The 27915-nt window shown below is 38.4% G+C and overlaps 9 protein-coding genes across 13 annotated transcripts; 5 read left to right on the plus strand and 4 right to left on the minus strand.

Moving 5' to 3' along the window:
* Window positions 1-343: 343 nt before the first annotated feature.
* LOC106318914 (AP2-like ethylene-responsive transcription factor TOE2) lies at window positions 344-4231 on the plus strand. Of its 2 annotated transcripts, XM_013757078.1 has the most exons (11): window positions 344-584; window positions 804-1204; window positions 1316-1341; window positions 1425-1455; window positions 1567-1654; window positions 1735-1883; window positions 2230-2321; window positions 2462-2559; window positions 2727-2840; window positions 3276-3608; window positions 3973-4231. In XM_013757078.1, exons 2-10 carry the CDS (start codon window positions 804-806, stop codon window positions 3579-3581), a joined length of 1305 nt encoding a protein of 434 aa, XP_013612532.1. In that variant the 5' UTR covers window positions 344-584; the 3' UTR covers window positions 3582-3608; window positions 3973-4231. The 2 variants fall into 2 exon arrangements, with proteins under 2 accessions (XP_013612532.1, XP_013612531.1); XM_013757077.1 differs by having other exon boundaries at window positions 344-1204.
* Window positions 4232-4291: 60 nt separating this feature from the next.
* Window positions 4292-5829, minus strand: LOC106318915 (B3 domain-containing protein At5g60130-like). 2 transcript variants are annotated; one of them, XM_013757080.1, is made up of 4 exons: window positions 5645-5829; window positions 5491-5561; window positions 4902-5414; window positions 4292-4800 (listed from the first exon to the last, which is right to left on the minus strand). In XM_013757080.1, exons 1-4 carry the CDS (start codon window positions 5652-5654, stop codon window positions 4540-4542), a joined length of 855 nt encoding a protein of 284 aa, XP_013612534.1. In that variant the 5' UTR covers window positions 5655-5829; the 3' UTR covers window positions 4292-4539. The 2 variants fall into 2 exon arrangements, with proteins under 2 accessions (XP_013612534.1, XP_013612533.1); XM_013757079.1 differs by having other exon boundaries at window positions 5491-5567.
* A 1226-nt stretch (window positions 5830-7055) lies between these two features.
* Window positions 7056-8371, minus strand: LOC106318916 (B3 domain-containing protein At5g60142-like). Its single transcript, XM_013757081.1, has 4 exons — window positions 8162-8371; window positions 8001-8071; window positions 7405-7915; window positions 7056-7333 (listed from the first exon to the last, which is right to left on the minus strand). Exons 1-4 carry the CDS (start codon window positions 8169-8171, stop codon window positions 7287-7289), a joined length of 639 nt encoding a protein of 212 aa, XP_013612535.1. The 5' UTR covers window positions 8172-8371; the 3' UTR covers window positions 7056-7286.
* A 123-nt stretch (window positions 8372-8494) lies between these two features.
* LOC106315088 (glutathione S-transferase T2-like) lies at window positions 8495-9341 on the plus strand. The gene is made up of 2 exons (XM_013752858.1): window positions 8495-8498; window positions 8968-9341. The coding sequence occupies exons 1-2, from the start codon at window positions 8495-8497 to the stop codon at window positions 9339-9341; spliced, it is 378 nt and encodes a 125-aa protein (XP_013608312.1).
* An 816-nt stretch (window positions 9342-10157) lies between these two features.
* LOC106315089 (putative nuclease HARBI1) lies at window positions 10158-11438 on the plus strand. Its single transcript, XM_013752859.1, has one exon. It carries the CDS (start codon window positions 10158-10160, stop codon window positions 11436-11438), a length of 1281 nt encoding a protein of 426 aa, XP_013608313.1.
* A 518-nt stretch (window positions 11439-11956) lies between these two features.
* Window positions 11957-17458, plus strand: LOC106313117. 2 transcript variants are annotated; one of them, XM_013750857.1, is made up of 11 exons: window positions 11957-12339; window positions 12446-12643; window positions 12727-12977; window positions 13107-13180; window positions 13281-13438; window positions 13580-13713; window positions 13827-14084; window positions 14185-16445; window positions 16542-16644; window positions 16783-16863; window positions 17171-17458. In XM_013750857.1, exons 1-11 carry the CDS (start codon window positions 12156-12158, stop codon window positions 17252-17254), a joined length of 3786 nt encoding a protein of 1261 aa, XP_013606311.1. In that variant the 5' UTR covers window positions 11957-12155; the 3' UTR covers window positions 17255-17458. The 2 variants fall into 2 exon arrangements, with proteins under 2 accessions (XP_013606311.1, XP_013606312.1); XM_013750858.1 differs by having other exon boundaries at window positions 13580-13710.
* A 562-nt stretch (window positions 17459-18020) lies between these two features.
* Window positions 18021-23124, plus strand: LOC106315090. Its single transcript, XM_013752860.1, is given in 13 exon segments — window positions 18021-18045; window positions 18888-18909; window positions 20206-20254; window positions 20363-20475; window positions 20595-20715; window positions 20845-20930; window positions 21008-21491; window positions 21552-22266; window positions 22346-22456; window positions 22541-22767; window positions 22770-22865; window positions 22868-22973; window positions 22976-23124. Coding segments are annotated over 13 exon segments (2304 nt in total).
* Window positions 23125-24373: 1249 nt separating this feature from the next.
* On the minus strand, window positions 24374-25379 carry LOC106317586 (pumilio homolog 18-like). 2 transcript variants are annotated; one of them, XM_013755377.1, is made up of 2 exons: window positions 25316-25379; window positions 24374-25246 (listed from the first exon to the last, which is right to left on the minus strand). In XM_013755377.1, exons 1-2 carry the CDS (start codon window positions 25377-25379, stop codon window positions 24375-24377), a joined length of 936 nt encoding a protein of 311 aa, XP_013610831.1. In that variant the 3' UTR covers window position 24374. The 2 variants fall into 2 exon arrangements, with proteins under 2 accessions (XP_013610831.1, XP_013610830.1); XM_013755376.1 differs by having other exon boundaries at window positions 24374-25379.
* Window positions 25380-26698: 1319 nt separating this feature from the next.
* Window positions 26699-27666, minus strand: LOC106315091 (protein ariadne-1-like). The gene is made up of 2 exons (XM_013752861.1): window positions 27335-27666; window positions 26699-26945 (listed from the first exon to the last, which is right to left on the minus strand). Exons 1-2 carry the CDS (start codon window positions 27664-27666, stop codon window positions 26699-26701), a joined length of 579 nt encoding a protein of 192 aa, XP_013608315.1.
* Between the last annotated feature and the right edge of the window lie 249 nt (window positions 27667-27915).

Below are 27915 nucleotides of genomic sequence, written 5' to 3' on the forward strand. Positions count from 1 at the left end.
ATCTGTAAATATAGGACCCGCTCATAAATGAAAACGTCTTCAAAGTTATGAACGACTAGATTCGTGTTTTTTCCTTTTCGATTTTGGTGATAACTAGCAATTACTACTAATTAATGACTTAGTTAGCTTCGGTAACGAAATCAGAAAAAGCTAAACACACATTTAGTGAAGCACTTGAGTAAAAGCTAGAATCACGCTTCAGTTTCTTAACACTAATTTAAATTCTACACCATGTTAAAGAAAGCAAAACGAGTAGCACGTTGGCACTTTACCCCCATGGAACCGGGATAACCGGTATCCAATTGCCGAGAAAGATGGAAGCGAATATTTATTATATGTTGCCACTGACCCAAGTCCCATCATCATTCCCGACGAGACGATAATCTCTTCCTCCTCCGGCGAAGCCTAGTCAGTCGCCTTCTCTTTCAACTCTCATCGCCATCCATGTCTCCTTAGTATCTCTCCGTCATCATCTGTAAATCATCCTCTATCCTCGCCGTTCAACCCAGGCCGCGTTTTGATTAATTTAAGAATCTAATCTCCTGTTGATTCTCCTCCTCTGCTCGTGAAGATTCCGACCCCATGTAATGTGATTTTCTTCCGATCTCTGTTCATTTCAATTCGACGGCGATCGATCGCTGAGTCAGTTCATCGGATTAGTGGATAGGCTTTGATCGTATCTGTGCAAAAGGTTTTGACGATTAGTATTTGTGTGAAGCTTTTTGCTGACTTTTTTGAGATTGATGCTGGATCTCAATCTCGACGTCGACTCAAAGGAGGTTTCCGGTGCTGTTTTGAATCAGATGGATGAATCAGTGACGTCGAACTCTTCGCTAGTCAATGCCGAGGCGTCCAGCTGCATCGATGGTGAAGAGGAGCTGTGTTCCACACCCGCCGTGAAGTTTCAGTTTGAGATACTGAAAGGAGGAGGTCGAGAAGATGAAGAAGGAAGAAGTGAGGTGATGACTAAGGAGTTTTTCCCTATTGAGAAAGGTGCGAGCTTTGGGGATTCGAGCGGACAGAGTTCCAGGAGCTCCGTTGATATTTCTTTTCAGAGAGGGAATCAAGGCCGAGACGCTGCGAGGGTGATGCAGCCACCAGCACAGCCGGTGAAGAAGAGCAGGAGAGGGCCTAGGTCAAAGAGTTCTCAGTATAGAGGCGTCACTTTCTATAGGAGGACAGGCAGATGGGAGTCACATATCTGGTAAACCTGCTTCTCTTTGATTGGTCTTGGATGAGTTGTTGATGTGTTCCTCGTGAGACACTTTAGATCTTGTAATAATCTTTTCCTTCTGTCAAATTTTCTTTGTTGCAGGGATTGCGGTAAACAAGTTTATTTAGGTAATGAAGTTTTACCACCGTCAGCTTGATTTCTTCTGTGCTCTTAACTCTCTAATGAAGTTTCACTCTTTTGAATTCAACAGGTGGATTTGACACTGCCCATGCTGCAGCTAGGTAACAACTTATGTTGTTTTGTATGATCTAATTGATATCTCAACTGTTTCTGCTTATGGTACAAGAATATGGGTGTTCAATAAGTTCATGTTTGAATATCCTTTGGTGCAGGGCGTATGATCGAGCTGCTGTCAAGTTCAGGGGTTTGGAGGCTGACATCAATTTCGTTATCAGCGACTATGAAGAGGATCTCAAGCAGGTTTTGACTAAGATGTCGAAAATGTAATGAAGACTTGCATGCTTTGATGTGTGTTCTTATCTGGTTTTCCAACTTTGCAGATGGCGAATCTTGCCAAAGAGGAAGTTGTGCAAGTACTTCGGCGTCAGAGCTCTGGTTTCTCGAGGAATAATTCAAGATATCAAGGAGCTAATTTGCCGAAGATTGGCGGATGGGGAGGAGCTCAAATGGAGCAGTTAAATGGAAACATGTAATCAACTTCTCTAGGGATCTAAATTTTTGTCCTTTACACATGCTGTGTCCTTCGTGGTTTTGTCTGATTGTGCTTAAAGCCATTGCTAAAATGAGCGAAGTGCCGTAGATGAAGAGTTTGTTATCTTTCGTTCATGTGAACAAATCTCTGTTAGACCACTAGCAGAAAACCCATTTGTGATTATGAGTTATATCCACAAATTCTGATGGTTATGATACAGTTATTAGCGATCTTGGGGTCATTGTCATCTGGGTATAAGCTGCATGCTCTTATTGATCGTAAACTTGAATTGAGATGGTGTCTTTCATACTAACTAATTGCTCATATTCTTCTATGGAATCAGGGCTTATGACAAGGCGATAGCCACAAAATGGAATGGAAGGGAGGCTGCTTCTTTAATCGAGCCTCATGCACCCAGGATTATTCCAGCGGCAGGTAATGTAATTGATGCTCCGTTCCTTGCTTGTTAAACTGGTCGATGCTGTGCAGGTTTTTCTGCCATCCTGGATATTTCTTCTCAGTGTGTGTGAAGCTACGACTAACTTGTTAAGGTGTTTTCTAATTTCCTTATATAGCTAATGCTAAGCTCGACCTCAACTTGGGAATCTCTCTTTCACTGGGAGATAGCCCAAAGCAAAACCTTAACAATGTCGTATGTGGAAGGAACTCCAAGGTGCCTTTTTTCCCTCACCAAATATGATTTAGTTTGCTTTAATATCAATGTTTCTTGACCATATCACATCGCAGTCTGCAACTCAAAGCTATTTTTTCCCATTAACTAGCTCGAGTTCTCATGGTTCTTTCTTGGTTCATAAAGAAACTCATCCATTTGATAAACAGATGGAGAACCACATGGCTGCATCGACATGTGATACACCTTTCAATTTCTTGAAAAGGGGTTCAGACCACCTTATTAACCGGCATGTCCATCCTTCTGCGTTCTTTTCACCCATGGTAAATACTAAATACCATCTCTTTATATCCAACTGGTGTCACTGCCACGCATCTACAACGTGCACAATCTTCTGTTGCTTCTGTCCATAACTAGAACAGCATATTACATATGAGTTTTGAAACTTAGCAAACTTTGGTCGACTTATGAGTAACTTCTGCAATTAGATATTCAGCAAGTGGTTACTGTCAATGTTCTAAAAATCGTTAGGCGGTGGTTAGGCGGCTTGTACAGGATTATTGATTTTTAGAATACTGGTTACCGTTGTGATATTTGATCAGTTAAGTACTTTGAGCAGAGTTTTATGTTTTTGCCTGTTAGTGTTGTGTTATTGCTTGTTAGTTCTTTGTCGTGATATAGGCTTATCATCAAACTGAAATACTTGACGATGTCAATGAATACTACTCTGCGCTAAAAAAATCATTTCTTTTCTCCAGGAAAGAACACCAAAGGAAGGTTTTATGCCAAGGTCTCCCCAAAGCTTCCCTGCCAGGACATGGCAACCGCAAGATCAGCCCAGTGGTGGAACGGCCACAACAGCTACAGCAACGCCACTGCTATCAAATGCAGCATCATCAGGATTCTCACACTCAGCTACACACCCGCCTTCTTCATCCACTGCTACTCTTCATCCTTCTCTGCCCTTCCTCAATCTGAATATGCCCGGTCTCTATGTCATCCACCCATCTGAGTACGCATCTCATCACCACCATGACATTAACCGCTCACAACCACCACCATAGCGTCCTGATTCTTCCGCCACACTCAAGGTACGAGTTTTTAGGACGCAATATCATTCAGCTCATCTTTTTCCCAGCACACAAGTTGCAGTTTCCTCATCATGTTTAACACGTTTTGCTTATACTCCACAAGAAAAGAACCCTTTGCTTATACTCCACAAGAAAAGAACCCAAATTTGATGGAAGATCCCTACAGTTTGAGATGCTTTTATAGTAGTATGAATCTTGATGGGCTAAACTTGAAAGTAGAATGAGAAATGATTAGCTAATAGGCAGAAGAATGATACAGAGTTTTTAGCATTATTCTCCTCGTGTCTTATCTTCTTCTGTCAATAGTTTTTAAAGGTCATATAAAAACTGTGAGTAACAACATTCTTCTTACGTGAACGTGCAGGTTCCAAACATCGCTGAAAGTTGGAAAACTTTGAACTTGACTGTGGAAGGGCCAATCCCTAAAATATATTGCACTCTATTTGCCATTGTTTGCTTCTCATTCTTCTTTTGATTTGTAACATATAAGCCAGGGGGTACTTACAAAACAGAAACCCAAACCCCATTTGTCATATTACTATGATGTCTCTGAGACTGATTCGGATAACCTTGTTCAAACTCAATGCAATCTATTTGTATGAATATACTGTGAGAATTTTACTTGTTATAACCAAACAACACAAGACACGATATAGTTACAGGCAGCGAGACAACATGGTATGTATAGACAACATCAACATGGGTTTAATTGCTAGAGAAATAAACAGAGTGATGAGATTCAGGAAATCCTAATAAAAAACGTCTTTAACACATAGTTAAGTTGCAAACATCTCTAACAACACAATCCATAGCTATAAAACCAAATCATAAAAGCATCCTTACATAATATGGTGCTAAAAACACACACACACACACACACATGCCAACAAGACTCACAAAGCCACATACATAAACCGAGAGAGACTCATCATCATAATCCTCTAACAATGTGGACCTTGAGAATGTGAGCTACATCATTGCCATTCTTCTTCACCTCGCATATAATCGTATCAGTAGTCTTCACGTTGTTCCTTCTGAAGACACTTCCAAAGCCCTTGACGAACAGACATCCGTTATCCTGAAGCTTGATTTTCCTCTCCAACGTCCCGAACTTGGGCACGAGCGGGTCGACGATAGTTATTCTCTCAGTAAAGTGTAAGTTGTAGTCTTTCATAATGTGAGATGGGATGAGCTGCATGCATGACGAAAGAAACACACATCATACATAATACACAAAAGCACAAACATATATAAACCAAAGCAAAGTGTGAAAAGATATTTAATAATCATTACCAGTTGGCTCTTTTTCTTCGGGTTCAGGATCACAGTAAAGGACGGGCTATCCGGATCATCCAGAAGCTGCCTATGATCATCATCACCATCAGCCTCCATACCATCATCGACATCATCAGCCTCAACATCAACATCAACATCCTCATCATCAACTTCATCATCATCGTCATCATCATCATCGTCGTCGTCGATAACAATGACATCATCATCATCGTCATCATCAGATTCATCTTCTTCAACCTCTGCGGACTTACCAAGCTTTTTACACGTGGCTTGGCCGTAAACACAGAAGTTGAAGAGACGAGAGCCATCGAACTCGAAAGCCAAGAACTCTCCTCCTTTCAGATCTTCGTCTTTAACGATCCTCTTCCACCCATCAACCATAGAGAACTTCTCAGGATCGCCACTAAGTTTCTTCAACTTCAGTTTCCAAACGTGTCCGTTGATGTTTGTAACGGTTACGCTCTTAGGAACAGAGCTCGGTAAACAGCTGTTGAACGAGACAGGTATCTCCTGCAAGAAGATCTACAAGTTTCAAACCCTAGAAAAAGAAAAACAGAGTGAAGAGAAAGTGTCTTTTTTTTTTTACCAGATCGTCTCCTGAGTCGTTAGGTAAGTACACTTTGAAGAACTTTGGAAGACGACCATCAGAAGAATCACCTGATACTGAAGAAATTATAAGAGAGGCTATGCTACATTTCAAATGGAGAATCAAGAAGGGAAGAAGACAGTAAAGGAGAAACCTTTCTTCATTGTGTGTCTCTCTTTGTGCTGATCTTTGTTCGCCTCCACACAAAAAAAGAAGAGAGTTTATTTTGGGGGTTGAAGATGAGATAAGTTCTTGGGATTCTAGGTTTCGTGTTCGAATGGCTTAGATTCAAAGGGTTTTTTTCTACATTTGTAGGAAAATTGTGAAAACAGAGACTGCACTCTGTTTCTCTGTTTTTTTTCCTTCAAATAGTATACAGACCATTACCTCACGCGCTTTCACTAAATGCAACTTAATTCGTCCTGACAACAAAAATTACTGAACCAAAAAAAAGGAACAAAAATTAGCGCCAAGGCCCACAAAGCCCACGAAAACAAGAAATGGGTCTACGTTCATAGGTTTGGTCTCAGGTTCAGCTAGTAGGACTGAAAATACTTGGAAAACTGGTGGGTAATCTGATACTTGACGTTTAGGAAGAGTTCAAAGTTCATAGAGTCAATGTTAGCTTCCAAATTTACAAGTGGTCAGTGGTTCACTGTGACAACAAATTCATATTTTTGAGATATAACTGTACATGAAACTAAGGAAAGAGAAGGGCTTGCATCCTTGTGGTTTCCATTATCACAGACGAATGCCGGAGGTCCCATGTTCGATTTTCTGTCGACGCGATGGTACTATGACACTCCAAAAAATCCTAAAAGGTACGGTGGGATCTAGTTTACTCAAAACATTGCAAAACAAAAATGAAACTAAGGAAAACTGTAGTGGAGCTAATGAGGTTGATCAGTTGTTTCTTACAATGTTCCTTTCCTAGTTAGTGTTTGCTTCCTTACAAGCAACTAAAACACGGAGCAGCCGGTCCTTTCCTTATCTTTCTGGTTATATATACTTTTTAATGGTTAAAGGCCATAAGTTCGCTCTATGGTACTAAAGATGTGCAGTGTGACCTTATACCAGGTAAGTCTTGGCTTCGGTTGAGTTAGCTATTGTGACTGGACATGCATACCAAACAAAATCTATGCTAAGTAAGTGTTCTATTAGTTGTTTCAGCGGGTGGTAGATGTTAGTAATTGATCATTCAAATTATCAACGAGTCCTTGAGCTCCACTCAGTGATATCCTTTGACTAGAGTTCCATGTTGTTAGCTTGATAAGTCTGGAGTACAAACATAATATCTGCAGCTTTAAGCTGGATATTGACAAGAATCTAGTGGATAACTGTTGAACATCTTTTCTGTTCTCCTTGTGATTTCTGTTTTTCTGTCAACCACAACATTCTTCTTATGTTTATGTTTTTTTTTTGTTTTTTTGAAACAGAAACATTCTTCTTACGTAAACTTTAAGGTTTGAACAGCCCTGAAGCTTTGGTAACATTGTGATTGTACTATAATGTCATTGAGATTATCAACCCAACCTTGCATTGTACAAACTCAAGAACAAACAATATATAACACAACATGATTATTTAGTATTAGACCGTTGTCACTGCATGTTGCAGACACACAAACAACACCAAGAGGTAGATTTATATAATAGATAACAGAGTACTGAAATGATTAGTGTCTTGATTTAAACCTACTACTAAGATTTTTTACCATCCTTACATATTCTGGAAGTAACACAGAGAGAGAGCTTCATCCACTTATAACATGGACTTTGATCTCACGAACCAGACCATTATTCTCCTTCTCCACTGTCACTCTTAGTTGAGACTTCAGAAGAACCTATTAAAGAAAAAATGTTAATAATACACATGAAAATAAAGACACTCAGAAGACAAAAATTTCTGTTGTACCTTTCTCTATTATCTCTGTCTCAACTCCACTCCTTGTCTCATCATCATCATCATCAGTAGTATCCTCATCAATAACTATGATATCTTTTGTAGACTGATCTTCCATACCAGAACCTTGTCCACTACTAACAGAATCATCATCATCATCATCATCCGTACTATCATCATCAATGACTATGACATCAACACCAGATTTACCATCTTCACCCTCAGATTCATCTGTGATCTCTTTGGTTTTCACTGAACTTCCAAGCCTTTTACAAGTAGCTTGGCCGTAAATACAAAAGTTGAAAAGACGATAGCAATCAAACTCGAAGGCCAAGAACTCTCCACCTTTCAAATCTTCGTCCTTTACTATTCTCTTCCATCCATTAAGCATAGAAACTTTATCAACATCATCACCACAATGTTTCCTCAACTTCAGTTTCCAAATGTTTCCATAAATGCTTCTAACAATTATGTACTCAGGTAGTGGCTTTGGTAAGAAGCTGTTGAAAGAAATGGGTATGTCCTGCAAAAAAGGATCTACAACTTTGAACCAAAAAACAAAGAAAACTAACATAGAACAGAGTGAAGAGAAGTGTGTATGTTTTTACCAGATCATCTCCGGAATCATCAGGTAGATACACTTTGAAGAACTTTGGAAGACAATCATCAGAAGAATCTCCTGTTCCAAAAAAAAAGAAGAAAGAAATAATAAAAGTAAGATACAATGTAACTGGAGAATCAAGAAGGAAGAAGAGAGTAAAGGAGAAACCTTTGTTCATTGTGTCACCTCTTTGTGCTCTCAGAGATCTTTTGATTTCTTTTGGGGAAGTAAAGATATCTAACACTCTTCTCTTCTAAATAGAAGAAACGAAAATAACAAAAACTTTGTCTATATTATTTATCTTCCCATCCCACAGGCCACAGTTTGCCTTTTGCAGTATAAAACAGAGCTTGTCCTCTGGTGAATGCTTGTTCCTTCAAACGGGAAAAGAGAACAACATTATTGATACTACTAGACAACTGTCAGGGCATCCACATTGAGACTTGTAAAGGGGTTCATTGGCTCAGTATCATAGGGCCGGAATTAAAAAAAAAAAGATAAATGGGTTTTTTTACGCGAGCCGGGCCTTCCCAGTGACCCCGTAGGAGACGGGTTCACGCCAGGTGTCACGCAGCTATTGGCGACGCGTTATTGACGTGAGGAGGAGGATCGCGTGTAGAGAATCACTTTCCCTCATTTCTGAAAAAATCTAGGGTTTGCTCCCGAGAGGCGATTTCTCGAGCGATCGTCTCCTCTCATCTCATTTCTTCAAATTTCTTCACTATTCTTCATCGATTCGAGTAGAGAGTGTCTCCTCCACGTTAATAGGTGAGGATCGAGTGGATTCATCGATACATCTTTGCGTTTCAGTTCGATTAGTGGGATTTTAAAATTAGGGTTCGTATACGATTTTGGGGGTTTTCGATTCTAGGTTTTAAATCGTCTTCTGGGTTTCATATAGGGGTAGATCGAAGCATTTCGTTGTAGATTAGTGTGATTTTCAAAATAGGGTTCATATTCAAATTTGGGGGTAGATCGAAGCATCTTCTTCAACGACTACACGGGCAAGTTCACACTTGAACATGCGTGGAGGGAGCTGCGGTTCGATCAAAAGTGGAGGTCAACTTATTTAACAACAGATGGTGCAAAGGAGAAAAGGAAGGAAGCTACAGAGACGGTGCCTGACTCGGAAGAAGAGGTTAGACCACCTGGTGTTAAGGCTTGCAAAGCAGCCGCCAAACGCAAGAAGCATGGGAATGAAGCAGCGTATGATCGACTACAAACCATTCTAGACATGAAACAGAACATATCCAAACAGAAACTACTAGATCGTCTCCTCTCAAAAAAAGATACTCTAACTGATAGTGAGGTGTCTCTCAAGGACAAACTCGTAGCTGAGATGCTTTGATCTGGTCAGTTTTAGGTTGTTTTGCTGATAATGAATGTTAATTGGAACTATGACTGGTTTGGAATTTGAGTTGTATAGTCATTTAATTTCAGTTCATCAAATAGTAGTAGTAGTTTCGTTGGCTTTAATTGGAACTATGCCTGTTACAATAAATAGTAGTAGTAGTTTCTTTGGTTTGCTTACTTGTTTACTAACTATTGGCGTGGTTTTGTTGCTTCTGCAGGTCACGGGTGGTATTAGCTAAGTAGTTGTCACGGGGTGTAGTAGGTAGTGTGTAGTGACAAACACGTTTTCAATTATGTTGTGTAATGGGTGTGAGAAACAGTTGTATTTTGTTGGTTTCTACACTCAGGGATGAATTATGTTTGTGTCACGGGTGTGAAAGTGTAGCATTTTGTTGGTTTCTACACTTCACGTGTATTGTAAAACAATGCCTATATAATCTATTGTCTCATTTATGCATTGGTCTTAAACTTGTTCTTCATTGCTTCTCTCTAAAACAATCAGAACACAACAATCATCCCCTATCTTCTTTAAGTTCTTTCCCTTTCCCTATCTTCTGAACTCAAACTTGTTCTTCATTGCTTCATCTGCTATCTCCATTTTTTTTAAACACTTAAATAAATTTTTTGAATAAAAAAAAATACTTCTTCTATCTCAATTTTGTTTTAACACGAAATCATGTTTTTACTTTAAAAAAAAATTCTTCTTCTATCTCCATTTTTTTTAAACACTTAAATCATATTTTGAATAAAAAAAAATACTTCTTCTATCTCCATTTTTTTAAAACACTTAATCATATTTTTACTAAAACAAATGTCGTCATCAGAGTCAGATGGCGTAGATGAAGCTGTTGAAGAATGGTTCGATGAAGAATTTGATAATATTGTCAACTCCCTAGTTGATGTTCAAGCCAAAAAACCAAAGAGACGAGCTTATATCGAAAGAGATCGGGAACAAGGACACAATCTACTATGGAACGACTATTTCAAGGAAAATCCCACTTACCAACCGGAAATGTTTAGGCGGCGTTTTCGAATGAACAAGCCATTGTTCCTTCGCATAGTGGATGCTCTAACAAATGAAGTTCCATACTTTCAGCAAAGAAGAAATGCCCATGGAAGATACGGACTATCTACACTTCAGAAGTGTACAGCAGCTATACGTATGCTGGCGTATGGTCAATCAGGAGATACGTATGACGAATATCTCCGACTAGGTGAAAGTACTGCACTTTTATGTTTGGACAATTTCACTAATGCGATAATACAATTATTTGGAGATGAGTATCTAAGAAGACCTACAGCTGATGATCTTCAACGACTACTGGATATTGGAGAGTTACGCGGGTTTCCGGGAATGGTAGGCAGCATCGACTGTATGCATTGGGAGTGGAAAAATTGCCCAACAGCTTGGAGAGGACAGTACACACGAGGTTCAGGAAAGCCGACAATTATCTTAGAGGCGGTGGCATCACAAGACTTGTGGATATGGCATGCATTTTTCGGACTTCCAGGTACCCTCAACGATATTAATGTTCTTGATCGGTCACCAGTTTTTGATGACATTTTACAAGGTCGAGCTCCTAAAGTTAATTTCAAGGTCAACAACCACAATTATCGTATGGCGTACTATCTTACCGATGGAATTTATCCGAAATGGTCAACATTTATCCAATCAATCTCACTTCCTCAAACTCCAAGAGCACAGCTATTTGCTCAACATCAAGAAGCCGTAAGAAAAGATGTCGAACGTGCTTTCGGAGTATTGCAAGCGAGGTTTGCAATAGTTAAAAACCCAGCACTAATATGGGACAAGGAAAAGATAGGAAGGATTATGAGATGTTGTGTCATACTGCACAACATGATAGTAGAGGACGAACGAGACAGATTCACTCAGTATGATACAGATGTATTCGAATCAGGAGAATCAAGCAGAAGTTCCGAGGTTGATGTCGTCTCCTCTACGGAAAGCCTTTCTAATGTCGGTCAAATGCGTGGCATTCGCAATCAAATTCGGGATCAACAGATACATCACCGTCTGAAAGCTGATCTAGTTGAAAATATATGGCAAATGTTCGGTAATCAAGATGAATAATCTTTCCATGTTTATGATTTTCCTACTATTGAATAATAATGTATTGAAAAATTTAAAAAAATATTTTTTTTTTAATTCTAAGAACCCCATGTTCGGGTTCACTAATGGAAGAAGAAAATCAATACAGGTTCATTACTATTTCCGACCCCACCAAAAAAATAATAAAAAATTCCAATGAACCCCAAGTGGGGGTTCATTGATGTGGATGCTCTCACGTACCTACATTTACTTTGATGCTCCTCGAACCGAACCAGTTTAATTCGAACCGGAAAACGAATAGATAGAGAATCAGTGGTGACCGAAGTGAGGAAGAGAACCAAAGTCGGGTCAAGGCCCACATAACGAGTAATGGGCTTGAAACTCGTCCTAATTGTTTAGCGTAAATGACGATATCGTCCTTAGACTATTGAAGAAAGTTGTGTAGTGTAGACCAATTCGAGTAAAGGGTAATATAGTCAACTCATGTGTATCAATCTGACCCGATCGATTGTCATCTTTATTTCAATTTCAAGTTTTTTTCCAACGTCTTCTTCCCGCTTACGAAGCCGGAATATTCTATTCAACATCGGCCGACGGATTTACGATTCCGACCACGAACAACGCCCTACCTGTTTCCTATACTAGCTTAGCTTCTCGCATCAGTGTAAGTAAGAGAAAAACTCTTAGCGATACCGATTAGGGATTCAGATCTCGGACGTTGCTTAGTGAGGGTAGGCAATGGAGAAGGATCTGTTAGATATCTCTGGAGAAGACGAATCCAATTGGCTTATGAGAGACACGCCGTTTAAAGGCGTTGCGTCGTTTTCCGGTGGCCGGGAAAAGAGCTATTTAGATTGCTCGCCTCTCCAAATCCCTATATCAAGCCGCGCCGTTCCTCCTCGTCCTCCTTTTTCTTCAATTGGTACGCGCTCTTTCACCGAGAGATGATGTTCTTCTCAAACCTTTTAGCATATTTTTGAATCTTTGATTAAAAACTTGGAGTGTATATTGGATAAATGATTTTGCAGGGAGAGTAACAGGCAACACCAGCAACGTGGAGCAGCCAAGCGCTTGTACTGATACAGGCAGTGTAGGCAAGGAGAATACCAGTGGGAGCAAAGTTGAATTGAGTGTGGAGCGACAACAGATGAAAAAGAAGAAAAAGAATGCAGGATTCAACTTGCGGAAAAGCTTAGCTTGGGATAGAGCCTTTTCAACTGAAGAAGGTGACTTGTTAGTGTTCATGGATTTACCTTTATTCTCCTGTTTGGTCTATGTTATTAAGCTGGGCAATGTGGTCTTCAACCAGGTGTTTTGGATTCCACTGAGCTATCTAAAATCACTGGAAACGCTTGTCTAGTTGGTGGAGATATGTTATCTGCCATTCAGGAGGAGGCAACGTCAGCTTCCAAATTTACTAATGTTTCACCAGGTCTACAAGCACTTGAAGAGAACCTGTTTAACGACTTGCCTGTGAATAGTAAAAGGAGAGAGAAGAAGATTGTGATTGGCACTGTGCCCAAGTACTCAACACCATCTAAAGCCCAATCTTCTTCCATGGTGAGTTTCATGGAGCTGGTGAAGGAGATCAGTTGTTTCTTACAGTGTTCCTTTCCTAGCAAAAATAAGTTTTTTTAGGCGCTTTTTTTTTTCTTTCTATCTAACTGTCGAATGCATTTATTGGCACAGAAAAAAGTTTCAGCTCAGGATTTGAGGAGCGGTTCCAAACGCAGTGGCTGTCCCCGGCCTCCTCCTTCATCTTCATATCCTTTTCTTACTTAATGTACTGGTTGTTAAAGCAATTACCATCCATGCTTTTCTGGTTATGTTCTTTTTGCTTGTTTAACCTTAACTTCTTTGAACCCTGAAAAGACCTGCAAATGTGCATACAACAACACCACGTAGCAGGGAGTCGAGCGTATCTAAAGTTTCTAAGACTAAATCTGATCCAGTTTCAAACAACATGACAAAGATTACTCGAAGTCCCAGCAAACCGAAACTAAGTCAACCTACTCAGTCAAGTATGTCCACATGCAGTAATTAAACAGAACCTCTCTCATAACGTTTTTTTCCTTCTTACGTTTTCAGCAACTGCCTTTGCGGCAGATTTTAAATATTGTTACATGATCGAATTGCCTTGGTTATTTCTTCTGATACGGCAGGTAATTCTCAGAGGAGCTTAGGATCTGTAAGCTTCTCGAAAGGCACTTCCAGCACAAAGAGTAAAACAAGTTCCAGCCTGGCGAGCAGAAGTTCAATTCCGAAGCCCTCTCTTAAGCAATCTAGAAGAAATGTGGTAAACCATTGCTGTCCTCTGCAAACCATTATATCAATTAGATTATGCACTAGAAATTTGAAGCGAATGTTACTTTTCCATGACTATAACGTGTGCATTTTCTTGAACTCTAGATCACCAAAACATCAGGAGCTCCTTCAGCATCCAAGTCACAGCATTCTGTTGCTGGGAAGTCCAACGATGGCCCTATGACTACATCAGATATGGATATGCTTGCTCATGCATCAAATATCGCCGACTCTGATTTGACTAATATGGGCACCGCATTAGCTCAAAATAGTAGAGTTGGAAACACGCAGTCTGCAGTTTCCCGACTGGCAAAGCCATCAGGTTTAAGACTGCCGTCACCGTCAATTGGCTATTTCGATCAGGTATATTATTGAAATGTACTGAAATCTAGCTTTTGTTGAGGGTTACAACTATGGTTTTAGGCTCTTAATCTCTCATACTTCTTATTCCTGATTTTTGCAGTCTGGTTCTCAACCGTCACACAGCGCAGAAGAAAAACATAATCAGCTTCCAAAGTCTGATATTGGTTCAGCTTCTCGTTTTTCTTTGATCCCTACCTCCAAAAAACCTCAATTTTCTGAAAAAGTTCCCAGAGTTAACTCCAAGTCAGCAACTGGTAACATCGGCAGTTCAGGTCCAGCTGCAGGTTTCTCTGCTCAAGAAAGGGTGAAAATAGGCCTGAAAAGCACTCGGAAAATAGAATCTGAAGTGTCGTCTTGTTCAAAGGGTTCCCAGATAAATGAAAGCCTGCAGCATCCATGTATCGTTATAGGTGATATTTGTACATCTGAGAACATCTCTACAGCAAAATGCGAAGATTTTCAGAGTAGCAGTAAGCTGCCGGTCAGTAGAATGTCTGATAATAATACGGATGAGCAAAGGAAGACTCTCTGCTCAGTAGAAGGTCCATTTATCAAAGGTTCCATGGATTCTCCGGTGCAGGGTCCTTCTGGCCCTTCTGGCGATGAGTTACCACGGTTGCAAGTCCGCAATCAAGAGGAAGATGTATGTACTATGAACGCTTTCAATGAAGACTTAGATACATTGGATGTACATGGAAAACCACAAAAGGAATGCGTGCACCCTGGAGATGAAGACGAGATGAGTCATTTCCTTTCTGGAGAAAACAATGTGCTAATTATCAACCATTCTACTGAAAATGTAGCAAAGCAGTCTGAGGTTTTAGATTCCCTCACTTCAGATCCAGGGCCTGCTGACGCACCAGATTGTGTTCAATCATCATGCAGCCGTTTTGAGGAAAATGCAGTGTTGGACTCTCTTCCGTGTGGTCATAACATAGAGTGTGATGGTCAGGCTGTAGTAGAAACGGAAAAGGGAATTGAAGTAAGCGATAGCACAGAGACAAACTGTGAGGCTGATTTCGTTGGTCCATTTTCCGATTGCAAAGACTGGTCTAGAGAATCTGAAGAACAGCACTTCTCGTGCCAATTAGCCCTTGAAGGGAAAGAGGGCAGTCGTGAGATAGATGTCTTGCCTAGAAAAGAAAGAGCAGATACAGATGATGTCGCTGATATGCAGATAGATTACTTAACCGGTTCTTCTGCAGATGAACAAAACATCGAACAAGTGAACTTACTAATGCGTACCTCCGCTGAAGTTAAGATGGAGGATAAATCTCTGGAATCATCTCATGAAACCTGCTCTGAGAAACTAACTTCTGAAAAGCATATTCAGTATAACTGTTCCAGAGCTGCAGATACATCTGATGTAAAGGATGTTTATGTAATGAAGCAGACCGATCAACTTGAAACATCAGATCGTTGCTGTCCAGCAAAAGATGTATCTGCCACAGTGTTCTCTTATTCAAATGAGGAGCTTGAAGATAACTCAGAGCTGGAAGACATGGATCTGGTTACTGAGTCAGATAGCTCAGATGAGGAGCCTGATGGTAATTTGAATCTGAAACAGGTGAATCTGGTTACTGAGTTAGAATTCATTAGTGACCTCGATGAGTTTCCTATCAAGGGCATTCCTGATCAAGAATATCTGGAACTAGAAGCTATCCATACTGCAATGGACCAGTGTGGAAAACCTAAAACTCTACTAAGTGAATCAATTGGTTCCCCGGCTTCTTTATCTGGAGATCCTGAGAGTCTAAATCAGGACACCGTTTTTTCCAGAAGCTCCGAAGGCAGGTCGAGCCAGGATTCAAATTCTGGATGTATTGTGTATAACTATGTTGGAAAAGCTGAAGGCCAGACAGATACTGAAAAGGATTTCAGTACTTGGGTTACTGGTCAAGAATTAGCCTCTCATGAAGAATGTGAGGTTCAAGTTACAAAGATCTCTCGTGATCCTGTAGAATATTTGACCAGAGAGGAGGAATCAGGAGCTCCGATATTCATGAAAGAGGCATTCTCAGCCAGAGATGATATGCAGCCTGACGAGTTTACTGTCCTGAGTGATGACACTTTGCCATCAGAAAGTGGAAAGGATTCCAGTGCTCAGGTTACTGATCAGGAACTCGGCTCTTATGGAGATGTGGAAGTTCAAGTTATAAAGATCTCTCCTGATCCTGTAGTATACGTGACCAGAGAGGAGGAACCAAGGACTCCTATGACCACGAACGAGGCTTTCTCAGTCAGAGATGATATCCAGCCTGACGATGACAATTTGACATCAGAAAGCAATGAAGTCCATGCCTCTGGAAGCAGTAGCGATCGTACATATTTATCAGAAGGCAAGGATAAGACCGTACCAATGTAAGTAATTAAATCCAGTCTCCACTAGTAATCTGCTTCTATTCCTTAAGCGCAGTTGAATGTTGAGAATTGGCTGATAATTCACTACTTCAACAGGGATGCTAAGTCTGAGAAGAAACCTGATCCTATTATTGTAAAGCCTCCAAATGCTGTTCCATTTTCTGACGAATGGTTAGCTGCAATTGAGGCGGCTGGGGAGGTATAAACTAGTATATATTTCTCAATGATATGAATGAAACTATGATGATAAAGTGAAGATCCACTTGCTGTTATTGCGTATATATGAAATAGAATTATTTGGCAATGCCTCAGCGGATCTCTTGTGTTTCAAATGTAGGAAATCTTAACTCTGAAAAGTGGACGTGTACAACATTCACCAACCGACAAGACTGTTCCTGAACCAGGTCCATGGTCTCCGGTATAGTCCTCTCTCCCTCTCTCATTACCATTCGCGTAGATTTGAAAGAGGCGTTGATAAAAGGAAACATGTGTTGAAACGCTAGGACTTGATTTTAGTTTAGCTTTTTTCTACTAGTGTGACAGGTTACAACAGTATGTAGAATGCACCTCTTATTTTTTTCTATAATTTTCACCACTTACCCACTAATCAAGTAGTTGCTCCACTGCAATCTTTCACATCGTTCAAAAAGATAAGCAGTCCAGATGTCATAAAATTGGTTCATGACACTAACTTGAGAATATTTTTGTGTGTTCGTGATGGTCAGGTGAAGAAGAAGAACAACCAAGGAGTAGGACCATTTGACTGTACAAAGTATACAAACAAAGGTCTTCCTCCTACTTTAGATTGAAAACTTGGTTTCTTCTATCTTAATCATTATTTTCTTTGTCTTTTACCCCTTTTTAACCACTACTAGGAAAGTAAAACTTTGTTGAACACAATCAGCTTTTTATTGCATGCTTAAGAAATCAAATGTGTACAAAGAACTTGCTGTTTTGTTCTTGTTTAGAGGCATGAATGACTTGTTCCATAATGGATAATTTTCTTAACAGTCTTTTGCGATATTCATTAGGTTGAACTTTGTATAGTAGGAGAAGTGGGCAATGATATTTTTGGACTGCACACAGTCGAGAGCCGTTTATGTTGTTTCAATTGATGTCGAAACTATTCCTCTTTCTTGGTTGGTCAAAACTGTAATTACCTACAGGTCCACTCAGTTTCATATTTAAATGATATAAAAAATTTCATTAGCCATCTCCATGACATTTCAAAAGATCAATTTTGCAAAATAAATTTTAGGAAAATAACTTTTTGGAAATGAACTTAGATTCTATTTATTAAACAAGCACAACAGGTTATATGAAAGAATTTGTCCAAAATACCAATGTTCTAAAATTTAGTTTACGCGGCGCCTGGACGTCCGCCTACTCGGTAAATCGAAGTTCAACGAGTCGATTTTTAGAATTATTTTTTAAAAATTGATTTTGGTGCTCAAAAATAATAATCACATCATCAATAATCTCATATAAAACATCTAACTAGCGCTTAGCAATTTTTGAGCATTGAAAAATATCTTTTGATATATAAGTTTGTAAAAAAGTAATTGGAGTCAAACTATGAATGCCCTCCCTTCTTTGTGTGGTTGGGTAATTTTGGTAATGTCATAAAACTTCCAAGACTACAACATTGTTAAGGATTGAGGCTAGGTAATATTTTTAATAAATAAACATAAGAACCTACTAATAGGCCTGAGACTTAATATCCGAGATCCGGATTCGCTCCGAGATCTGCTCCGGATTCGCTCCAAGATCTTCTCCGGATCCGCTCCAAAAATAGGATATACGGGTGCCCGGATCCGAATCCGGATAGTAAAATCTTGGATCTGTGCAAACCGAATCCGGATATCTTAATTTTTAGGTACGGATATCTGGATCCGGATCCGTATTTTTAAAATACATTAAATTTTTAAATTTTATTAATATTAATATTTGATATATTAATATTTATACATGAATTAATATTATAATATTATATTTTAGTTTTTACAATATTATAGACATATATAAATATATTTATAAATCTTGTATAAATATATTTAATTATTTTTACGGATCCGGATATCCGCGGGTAATAGAATATCGAGACGGATATCCGGATTTCAGATATCCGGAAACCACGAATCCGGATCCGGATATTAAATCCACGGATACGACGGATCCGGATACCCTAAATTTCCCGGATATCCGGATCCGTCGCAGGCCTACGGACTAATATCTACCAGTTTAAGAAAACCGAACCCAATTGAATATAGAATACAAATTGGGTCCGCATCCAAAGGGCGAATAAAAAGTTATTGGCAACACTTTTTATTATCGAGTATTTAAACAGAGGGAGACAGCTCTCTCTCTCTCTCTCTCTCTCTCTCTCTCTCTCTCTCTCTCACTCTCTCTCGGCGAATCTCCTTTGATCTTCCTCAAAGTAAGTTTTGGATGGCAAATCGTTGAAGCAAGTTTTGTCTTGCTTCCTTTTTGTTTTAAACTATCAGGGTCTAAGTAGTGTTTGAGATTTTTGTTCTAATCACTTAACTAGACTCTGACATGAATTTTCGGTTTTTGATTATTTAATTTATTAAATGATCTATTTGTAATATTTGATCATATTATGTTCACTAAATAAATATTTTTTTGCATCTTAAACTATCTATTTTTTTACGAATGTGCGATATCATATAAAAAATGACCCGCTCAGTTAACAGAAATCATGATTTCTTTCATGCGTGATTTTTTTTATTTGAATCATTTCGTAAAAAATATATTAAATTGTACATATTTTAATTAGAATATTTTTAAATATCTTTACCTTTTTATTTGAAATGCAACTCAATATTTTTTAAAAACAATTATAACAAAACCTTTGAAAATATTTTTAGACGTTTTTTTTGAAAAATCTGAAAATTAACATTTTAAATTATAATTATCCTAAATTATGATTAGTTTTGATGTAAACGAAAACTAAAATTATGTCAAAAATAATTATATTCAATGATAATAACAATTTAAATTGAATTTAAAAAAAAAATTATATATATATATATATATATACAAAATATATTGTTAGAAAGAAATATTCATTCATCTTTCAAATATAAAATGAAAATATTATAATTAAGTAATAAAAATTATAAATAAAAGCCGTAAATTTAGCAAACAACAAATGAGTTATATTATGCTAAAATTTTGTTTAAATTTATACTACCAATAGGAGCAAATACCATATAATTTAAAAAAAAAAAATATTCATTCTTAAATATTTTTTGAATAAATAATAATTTTTAAATTTAAATAATTGAAAAATAATATCCGTACGATTATGTGGGTTAAAATCTAGTTTTATTGATACATGTTATATATTAGTGCTGCAAGTTTTAGATAACATTTTAATGATGCACGTTTTGAAAAATCTTCATTATTAAAATTATGCACGTAAAAATAACTTATGAGTTTTTTTTTGTTGATTAAATGACATTACGTCCAAATTCATTTAAAGATATTTCATTAATGTAAATGAAAAACATAATCAATAAAATAGGTAGTTTAAATTCATTTAAGGATATTTCATTAATGTAACTAAAAAGACAAGAAATAAAATAGGTAATTTTGAATTCATTTAAGGATATTTCATTAATGTAACTGAAAAAGACAAACAAATAAATAGGAAGTTTAATTAATGAATTAAGGACATTTTCAAACGGGTACTTCTCTTTTAATAATATAGATGATCAGATGTGTAAACATATTGCATGGCATGTTTTGGGACAACTAAGTATTGTCATGCATGGCTGAGAAATGCGGTATGCCTTTGTTTTCTAACTCCTTGGACTGTTTTTTGGCTACCTCCTTTGAGATTAAATTTGAAGTTGATGTCCTTGTAGTGATGAATAGCATGTTTTTATTTCCAGGCATACGTCAATCCTGATTGTCTCTATCTGCACCAGGTTGGTTCTCAAGAGGACAATTTCACTAAAGATGAGATCATATATGCTCATACACGATAATTTTGTCTTCTTAAATTGTAAAATTCTCTCATATTTTTTTTTTATTTCGTGGATTCATTATCTTTAGTATATATGTCGTATGATAGTTGGTCTAGTATTTTTGGATGATTAGTTAAGCCTTATAGTAATTTTGAAGGAGTAGAGTTCAACAAATCACTCGAGCAACAAATCTTCTGCAGCACCGTTTAGGGAGCATGCTACCTCCACCACTGGATGCTTTTTCTTCTGCAAAACCAATTGTAAATGTTCCATCGAATGTAAGTTTAATTAAATGAAGTGCAATTTTGCAAGCTTTCCTATTTATTAATCCTAGCTTGTGATGTGACATGACTAGCTTATAAAATCCTATCAGATTTATCATGTCTCAATTTATTTTCTATTAGCAGAATGCAGCAAGTGTTCCCATGTATTCTCCACCTAGTGGGAGTGGGAGCTCAAGTAGATCTACCGCTCTTCCTGCTGGAGCGTCATGGTATGTTTTCATTTTCTGCTTTATATGAGAAGTGTTCTAATCAATCAATCTAATAAAATAGGGGAATTCTGTTGCAGGGGGTCACATATTGCAAACCAGCAGTCTTTAGCAACTTCGGTTACCTCAAATGGATCTTCTGAAATACAAAGAACAACATCAGTAAATGGTACATTGGCCTTTTCCGTTGTTGTTGCAAACGCAGCTCATGGTCCTGTATCCAGTAGTGACATTCTTAAAAGACCATCGCGCAAAGAAGAAAGCCAAATAGCTGCTAACAAAAGCAAGCCTAAGGTGTTGAAGCCTTTGGAGCATAATGTTGTTGCTGATTCTGGGTCTAAAAGAACTACCTCACCTGATAGAGATCCTCCAAGCAATCGGTTATCCAGTTTAACAAACTCTTCTTACGATGGCAGAGACCTTGCCAAGCCTTCAGCTACTGTAAACTCATTTGACGATACATATGAGGCTGTAGAAGAACCTACTGTAAGCAACTTGTCTGCTATTGTTTCACAAATGGAGATAACTACGAATTTGAGGGATGAACGCCCTGATATTGCAATGGCGATTTAGAGCAATGTAGGGTGGATAGCGCAAACACTGATGAAAAAGCTACTCCATCAGAGATCAGATTTGCAATCCCAGATGCAAGTTAGTTCAAAATGGGATGTAGAGGATATATCATCGTTAGATAGCCAGCGGCATCACCTTGAAGAAGAAGATATCAAACTCTCTCGATTTTTGTCTAACTCTTCAAGTTCCATTTTGAATTCAAATCGATTGGCTTCTTGTTCTTCTCTGCCTTCTGGACATCCAGGTGTGAACAATTCAAATTTGAGGTTTTCTTCAGACAGTGATAGATTGCATCTTCCAAACATATATGGTGAGAAATCCATGTTCAGTGTTGAGCATTCTCTGTTTGCTAATGATGGCATGAAAAAGGTTCGCAATGGAGAGGATGATAAAATCCCCAACATTTTGGAACTTGACTTTGATCCATGGGATGAATCCGTAACTTCACCGAACAATTTGGCAGAGTTACTGGGTGAAGTTGATCAGCGATCTAGTACTCTTAAACTTGGAAACCTCCTGAAGCAGCATAACAGCCAGTCCAAATTTTCTTTTGCCCGGCATGGGGAATCTAGTAATCAAGGATTTGAAAGGGAGAACCGTAGTATTTATGGGCAGTTTTCAAGAGATCAGCCTATTTCGGAGTCTGTGGCGAGCCGAGATATCTATCGTGATAATCTCGGGAGTGTAAATGGATTTGCTTCAAACTACTCTGGTGGATTGGAAAGCTTTATTGCTAGTCCTTTATACTCTTCGTACAAGGCTCCAGGTTAGTGGCTTTCCCTTGTTTGGATTTGATCATTGTTCTGCTACATTTCCAATATGTTTCTCTGTTGTCCTTTTAGCAGTTTCACGTCCCCAAATTTCTGCACTTCTAGGATTTTCTGCTCCCAGCAGGTTGCCTCCTCCTGGCTTCTTTTCACATGAAAGAGTGGGGCTATCTTCAGATACTGCAGCAGGTATTTATTTGTTTTTATTATTATTGGGTAGTTAGCAGGTATTATGATGCTACAGACTATTATTAGGGTCCTTTTGTATCGTAGGAACTCGTTTCCTTGACACTGGCTCTTTTATGAGGAATGCATATCAGTCACTACCTCCGGTTGGTAATCCGACTGGTGTAAATGATATTGAGTTTGTGGATCCTACAATTCTAGCTGTTGGAAGAGGGATGATTAACACATACTTGGATATGAGATCAAGTTTCTCATCACAAATGAATTCCTTTGGGAACGAAACAGGGCTCCAAGTGTTGAGACATTAGTCTCTTCTGCCGCACAACAACAAGTAAATGGGTTTCATCATGATCTCAGAAACTTGTCTCCGTCACCTACTGATCCTTACGGATTTAGTTCAAGGCTAATGGATCATATCATCAGACACAAGGAAGTAGCTTATCTCATTTCTCACAGCTCCAAAGACAACAACCATCAGCAAATCCAGTCTTGTCTAATGGTCATTGGGATAAGTGGAATGAAGCCAAAGTTTGAACTCTTTATGCATGGCCGAGCTTCTTAGGAATGAACGGCTGGGATTCGGTGGGAGCTTATACAACAACGGATATGAAGAACCGAAATTCCGGATTCCAAGTCCTGGAGATGCTTATAACACAACGTATGGGATGTAATTCTGGCATGAAGAGAGGTTTTCTGCTTTGTTGGATTTTCTTTGGTTGATCCCAAGTGGCTTAGAGGACTCATACTCATAAATTGCTTCCGTCGCTGCATATTGAAGATGCATAAACCAATATCATTTTTGAACTTCTTAGGTATTGAATCTTTATTTTGTTATGTGTTTTTTTTGTTTATAGTATATGTGACCAATTCTCTTTTGCAGGAGCCGAAGACACTGATGTTTGGAGGATGCCTTGGAAATGTTTGATTGTGCAGATTGGTTTAAGAATTGTGGCCAAATGTGGATGCATGCTTGAGAAATTGATTTGCAATTTCTTATTCAGAATTGTAAATCAATTTAGTTCTGAAACAATAAAGCTTTTCTATTGAAAACATTTTATACAACAAATTGTCATAGCAGAACAGTAAAAGTTAAAAGACGAAATACTTTTGTTGAACTCTATCTACCCTTTTAGCCTCTCTGTTTTTTCAAGCAAATTTATCATACATAGTTTTGGAAATGGTACGGTGCATGTAACATTAGAATTGTTTACTAGGAAACTTCTACTTCCGAAAACAATTTTTTTGAACCAGTGCAGTAAACTTATCCGTGCTTGATTGGTGTAAAAACAAATGTGATCACGAACGGTGAGAGTCCACGATTAGTGGCAATGTAAAATCAAATTTTGGTTCCTTAGGGCATGATTAACTCCGGTCTCTTAGCCGGGGTTCTTAACTCATGATTTGACTTTTTTTTTACACTTTTCGGCTAAGAGACGGCTCTTAGATCTCTTATTAAAGAGACGGTTCTTAGCTTTTCTTAGATTTTATCTGGGGTTAATCATGGTCTTAGAGCATGATTATTGGAGGGTTCTTAAGGTGGAGTTCTTATATTCCGCTAAGAATCCAACCCTAAGAACCTCCCAATTTTTACCAAAGTTTCTCAGCAAAAAAACTAATATAAAAATTGAAAACAAGAGAGAGAGGGCAAGAAATGAAAGAAACGTTTCTATGGGAAGAGACTTTTCTTTTGTGTTTGAAGAGTAGTTCTATAGATGTCAACATTACCTATTTTACCACATTAACTTTTAATTATGTAATTACTTTAACTTAAAATACTAATATATTTATTTTGAGAGATTTTGGTAAAGAACCTATTACTAATAACGCTCTTATATAAAACGTGAATGATAAACTTCTTTCAACAAGATTTCAGCAATCAACCATAAAACAACCAAACAATTCTAATCTGAGCCTCTTGTAGCTATATAGAACATGACTCCAATATCTTTGCAATGTTGCTTCCATGAGACCTAACCAAAAGGTGGCGAAGAGGCATCAGCTTCTGCACCAAATCCCAAAACATATCGATCCTATCCATCTCCTGCGTGACTCTCAATGCCTTGACTACCACGAAACTCCCAAACTCATTCCTCGCCAGCCTCGTCAACCTGCCTCCTTCGCACTCCAAAAGCTCCACAACCACCACAGCCATCGACTCCTCCGCCTCCAGAAGCTTCTCTACAATGTAACTTCCATACTTCTGAAACGACAGATCAACGCAATGACCAAGAAGACTAACCGCTACGTTACTCGTGCAACGCGAGTCATACAGTGTAAGCACGTGTTGAACCACAAAGTTCCCTGAAGGATCGTTGCTTAAGAAGAGAGCGTTGCATGCAACTAAGTCTAGTATAAGCTTTCTGTACAAAGCATCCCCCACATCGGTTATAACCTCGTTGAGCGCGCTGCAGCCGTACTGATCACGCGCTATGTCGAGCGCGTAGTAGAGAACGTGATCGTACATTCTAAATTTCTCCATCGTGTCGAAAACCAGCATGGCTCGAATCGCCACGTAGGATGCGTACTTATCGGTCATGATGTCGTAAAACCGGCGCAAGATAGCGGCGTAGAAGAGCGCATCCACGTCATCTGATATTCCGAGGAGCTTCTGGACGCGTTTCGAACCGTACTTGTTTCGGACAACCTCCATGAAGTAATCGGAGTCTGAAGTCAGCAACGAGACTATCTTCGGAAGAGCTTCTGGGTCAGGTTCCTTTGAGATAATCTCTTTAAACTGGGACACACATTCCTTGCTAGTCATTAGGTTGAATAGTTTGATTAAACGCGCGTTATCTACGGCGGCGCGTGGGATTAAAGCAGGAGGAGGAGGAATGGAGCCGGAGGTTTCTTCTTCTGAGAGACGGAGACGTTGCAAAGCTTCGAACAAGGTAGGCATCGAGAAGGGATTATTATGGGTCATCCCCATTGTACAAGAATTAATTAATCTTTTAACTAGAGAAGAACTAATAGTTTCCTGTGGAAGTTTACGTTCGAGAGATTTGAGACTGATTGTTGTATTAGATATGCATGTAGTGATCTGTATTTATAAATACTAGTGACCGACATTAGCGTATTTGCTTTTCTTATTAGGAAAAGGAAATATATGGCTTGGACTTTCCTTTTTTTGATTTTTTAATTAGCTTATCAGTGTTCAGGTTTAGTTTGTAATTAATTCGTCAAATGTAGATAAGATTACATATTTCCATTTATGATCGATCTCCCTATCCCACATGGAGCCTTCAGTTTACTTTTCCGTTTGTTTTTTGAACTAACGAAATAACCTAACCAGGTTAATTAATGAATAGCTCGGAGATAGATTACATTTTGAGTTATGTCTTTACTACTTATTAGCAAATTTTATTTAGAATCGTATTCCAGCTACCAGTGCCAATGGGATAAAACATTAAACATCGTCGTATTGTTTCCAACCAATTAATATGACATACGAAGTCCTAACTCCTAAGAACATATGTATTACGATATACTCTCTCGTATATATTTCCCCTCTAGAAGCTCAGTTGAAAACTGAATTTACAATGATCACGCAAAAAAATCATAATGGATATTTACGTGAATTATAAGCAGAATAAATTAACATTTCTCACTTTATTAAGAGAAAAACTCGTCACTCTTGGGATTGAATACGAGGGGTGAAGCCCTAAACAAGTAAACGTTTTTAGCTTCATGAAAACTCTCTGAAAGTTGAATAAACTCTGAAAACCAATGTCTGCTTGAGCAAAACATGAAATCTTCAACCTTGATATGGAAACACATACAAATAATATACTCAGAAATCTATGTTAACTTTAATTTTATTGAGAACTATTTAACCAACTGGTTGAATTAGTTTTAATTTATATCCTTAAAAAGTGCTTTTAAGTTTTAAGAGAAAACTGAATTTTCTTAATCATTGTGCTTAACCCAAAACTTTATACATTATGAAACAGAAGAATATGATAAAAAAGAAGTTAATGGAAGCATTTAAAATAGCTTGAAGTGCAGCAGTCGTCGCATCAGTTTCCGACATAATCCTTGGTTGCGGAACGTGATCGTCCCGAGAAATGCGACAGCTATGGATAAATGGGCTGTTCATGCCAACTCCACAGTCGTAGCAAAAATTATATCCACACCTAAAAGGTTACATAGGAAGAATGACATGCATATGAAACATATATATACTAAAAACATAACCAAATTCGATAAAAGATCTCTTGTTGCTAGCTAGGAGGATTGTGATGAGAAACATTACCTACAAGTCATGTGGCCGCATCCGCCAGAACGTTCAACCATGTGGTTGCACTTGCCGCATTGACGCCACCCACTAAGATTTGCCAGAGAAATCAGCTTTGCATTTTGAGTATTAGAATGCAACTTCTTGTAATCGGTGCATGATAGCATACTATGCCATGGAGCCTTGCAGTAGAAGCAGAAGGAGCAACCACATTTCAAGCATTTCCTATGTCCACATGCAGAACCTAAAACAAGCTCGGTTCTGGACATCAAGTAAGAGCAGTTTTTATAAGGACAATATACTCTCTCGTTGTAAGGAACTGAGTTCTCTTTAGTCCTCTCTTTCGATTCAAACACATCTCCGGAGTCAAAAGCTTGCCACATGCAGAGCCGTGCTTACCACTATACAAGAAAGGCAACAGCCTCAGGCCTCCACATTTTTCATCAATATTTGGGGCTCCATGTTTTCAAACACCATAGTAATTCATGAGTGTATACAAATATTTATAGGGAGCTCGATTGTTCATATATTCTGTTCATGTATTCACAATTTCAATTATATATATATATATATTTTTTTTTTTGGGCAAATATATATATATATATATATTTTTTTTTTTGTGTGAAAAATCCATGTTTTTGAAAATTAACCTTAGGTCCCCAAATGTGTAGGCACGGCACTGGCCACATGTATCAACAGACAGCTGAGTCGTGCAGCCGTGGTGAAGACAATTAGGTATCGTTCCATCAAGAAGCTTCACAGTTAAATGTTGTTTCACACAGTTAACACAAAACCGATGACGGCATGTATCAACAGAAAACATGAGATCAGAATCAATGTCCTCGTCGAAACAGATCACGCAAGATTCTTTCTCCTTAGATGACTTAGCTTTACAAAGAGGATACATAGCTCTTCTTCCCATGAGGGTCATGTAATCGTCTTGTAGTTGTCCCTCAGTCTTAAGCATGAGATTATCTTTCATATCATAAATTGTTGAATCACAACGACGAAACTGTTTGACTCAAAAACAAGAATCAAACACACAAACTCGCTGATACACTCTGACGAACTCGATGACGTAAGTAAGAAAGTTGAGTTTGTAGAATAATAGAGATAGGAAGAAGAATGCAGAAAAAATAGAAGATGGACACAAGAAATTGTTTATCCAGTGGTTCACCTAGAATGGTTTACGTCCACTGGGGCCTGGCAACAGGCAATCCACTATAATCTC

Source organism: Brassica oleracea, chromosome C9, assembly GCF_000695525.1.
Source record: "Brassica oleracea var. oleracea cultivar TO1000 chromosome C9, BOL, whole genome shotgun sequence".
Classification (NCBI taxonomy): Eukaryota; Viridiplantae; Streptophyta; class Magnoliopsida; order Brassicales; family Brassicaceae; genus Brassica; species Brassica oleracea.

Coding starts and splice junctions, on each gene's coding strand:
- LOC106318914 (XM_013757077.1), top strand. CDS start 744: ATGCTGGATCTCAATCTCGACGTCGACTCAAAGGAGGTTTCCGGTGCT. Junction 1,205..1,315: donor AGATGGGAGTCACATATCTG/GTAAACCTGCTT, acceptor TCTTTGTTGCAG/GGATTGCGGTAAACAAGTTT. Junction 1,456..1,566: donor ACTGCCCATGCTGCAGCTAG/GTAACAACTTAT, acceptor CCTTTGGTGCAG/GGCGTATGATCGAGCTGCTG.
- LOC106318915 (XM_013757079.1), bottom strand. Junction 5,415..5,490: donor ACGACTCAGGAGACGATCTG/GTAAAAAAAAAA, acceptor ATCTTCTTGCAG/GAGATACCTGTCTCGTTCAA. Junction 4,801..4,901: donor CGAAGAAAAAGAGCCAACTG/GTAATGATTATT, acceptor TCATGCATGCAG/CTCATCCCATCTCACATTAT.
- LOC106318916 (XM_013757081.1), bottom strand. Junction 7,916..8,000: donor ATGATTCCGGAGATGATCTG/GTAAAAACATAC, acceptor CCTTTTTTGCAG/GACATACCCATTTCTTTCAA. Junction 7,334..7,404: donor GACAGAGATAATAGAGAAAG/GTACAACAGAAA, acceptor TTTCTTTAATAG/GTTCTTCTGAAGTCTCAACT.
- LOC106315089 (XM_013752859.1), top strand. CDS start 10,158: ATGTCGTCATCAGAGTCAGATGGCGTAGATGAAGCTGTTGAAGAATGG.
- LOC106313117 (XM_013750857.1), top strand. CDS start 12,156: ATGGAGAAGGATCTGTTAGATATCTCTGGAGAAGACGAATCCAATTGG. Junction 12,978..13,106: donor AAGCCCAATCTTCTTCCATG/GTGAGTTTCATG, acceptor TTATTGGCACAG/AAAAAAGTTTCAGCTCAGGA. Junction 16,446..16,541: donor AAGGATAAGACCGTACCAAT/GTAAGTAATTAA, acceptor CTACTTCAACAG/GGATGCTAAGTCTGAGAAGA.
- LOC106317586 (XM_013755376.1), bottom strand. CDS start 25,379: ATGGGGATGACCCATAATAATCCCTTCTCGATGCCTACCTTGTTCGAA.
- LOC106315091 (XM_013752861.1), bottom strand. CDS start 27,666: ATGAAAGATAATCTCATGCTTAAGACTGAGGGACAACTACAAGACGAT. Junction 26,946..27,334: donor TACACATTTGGGGACCTAAG/GTTAATTTTCAA, acceptor CTTGATGTCCAG/AACCGAGCTTGTTTTAGGTT.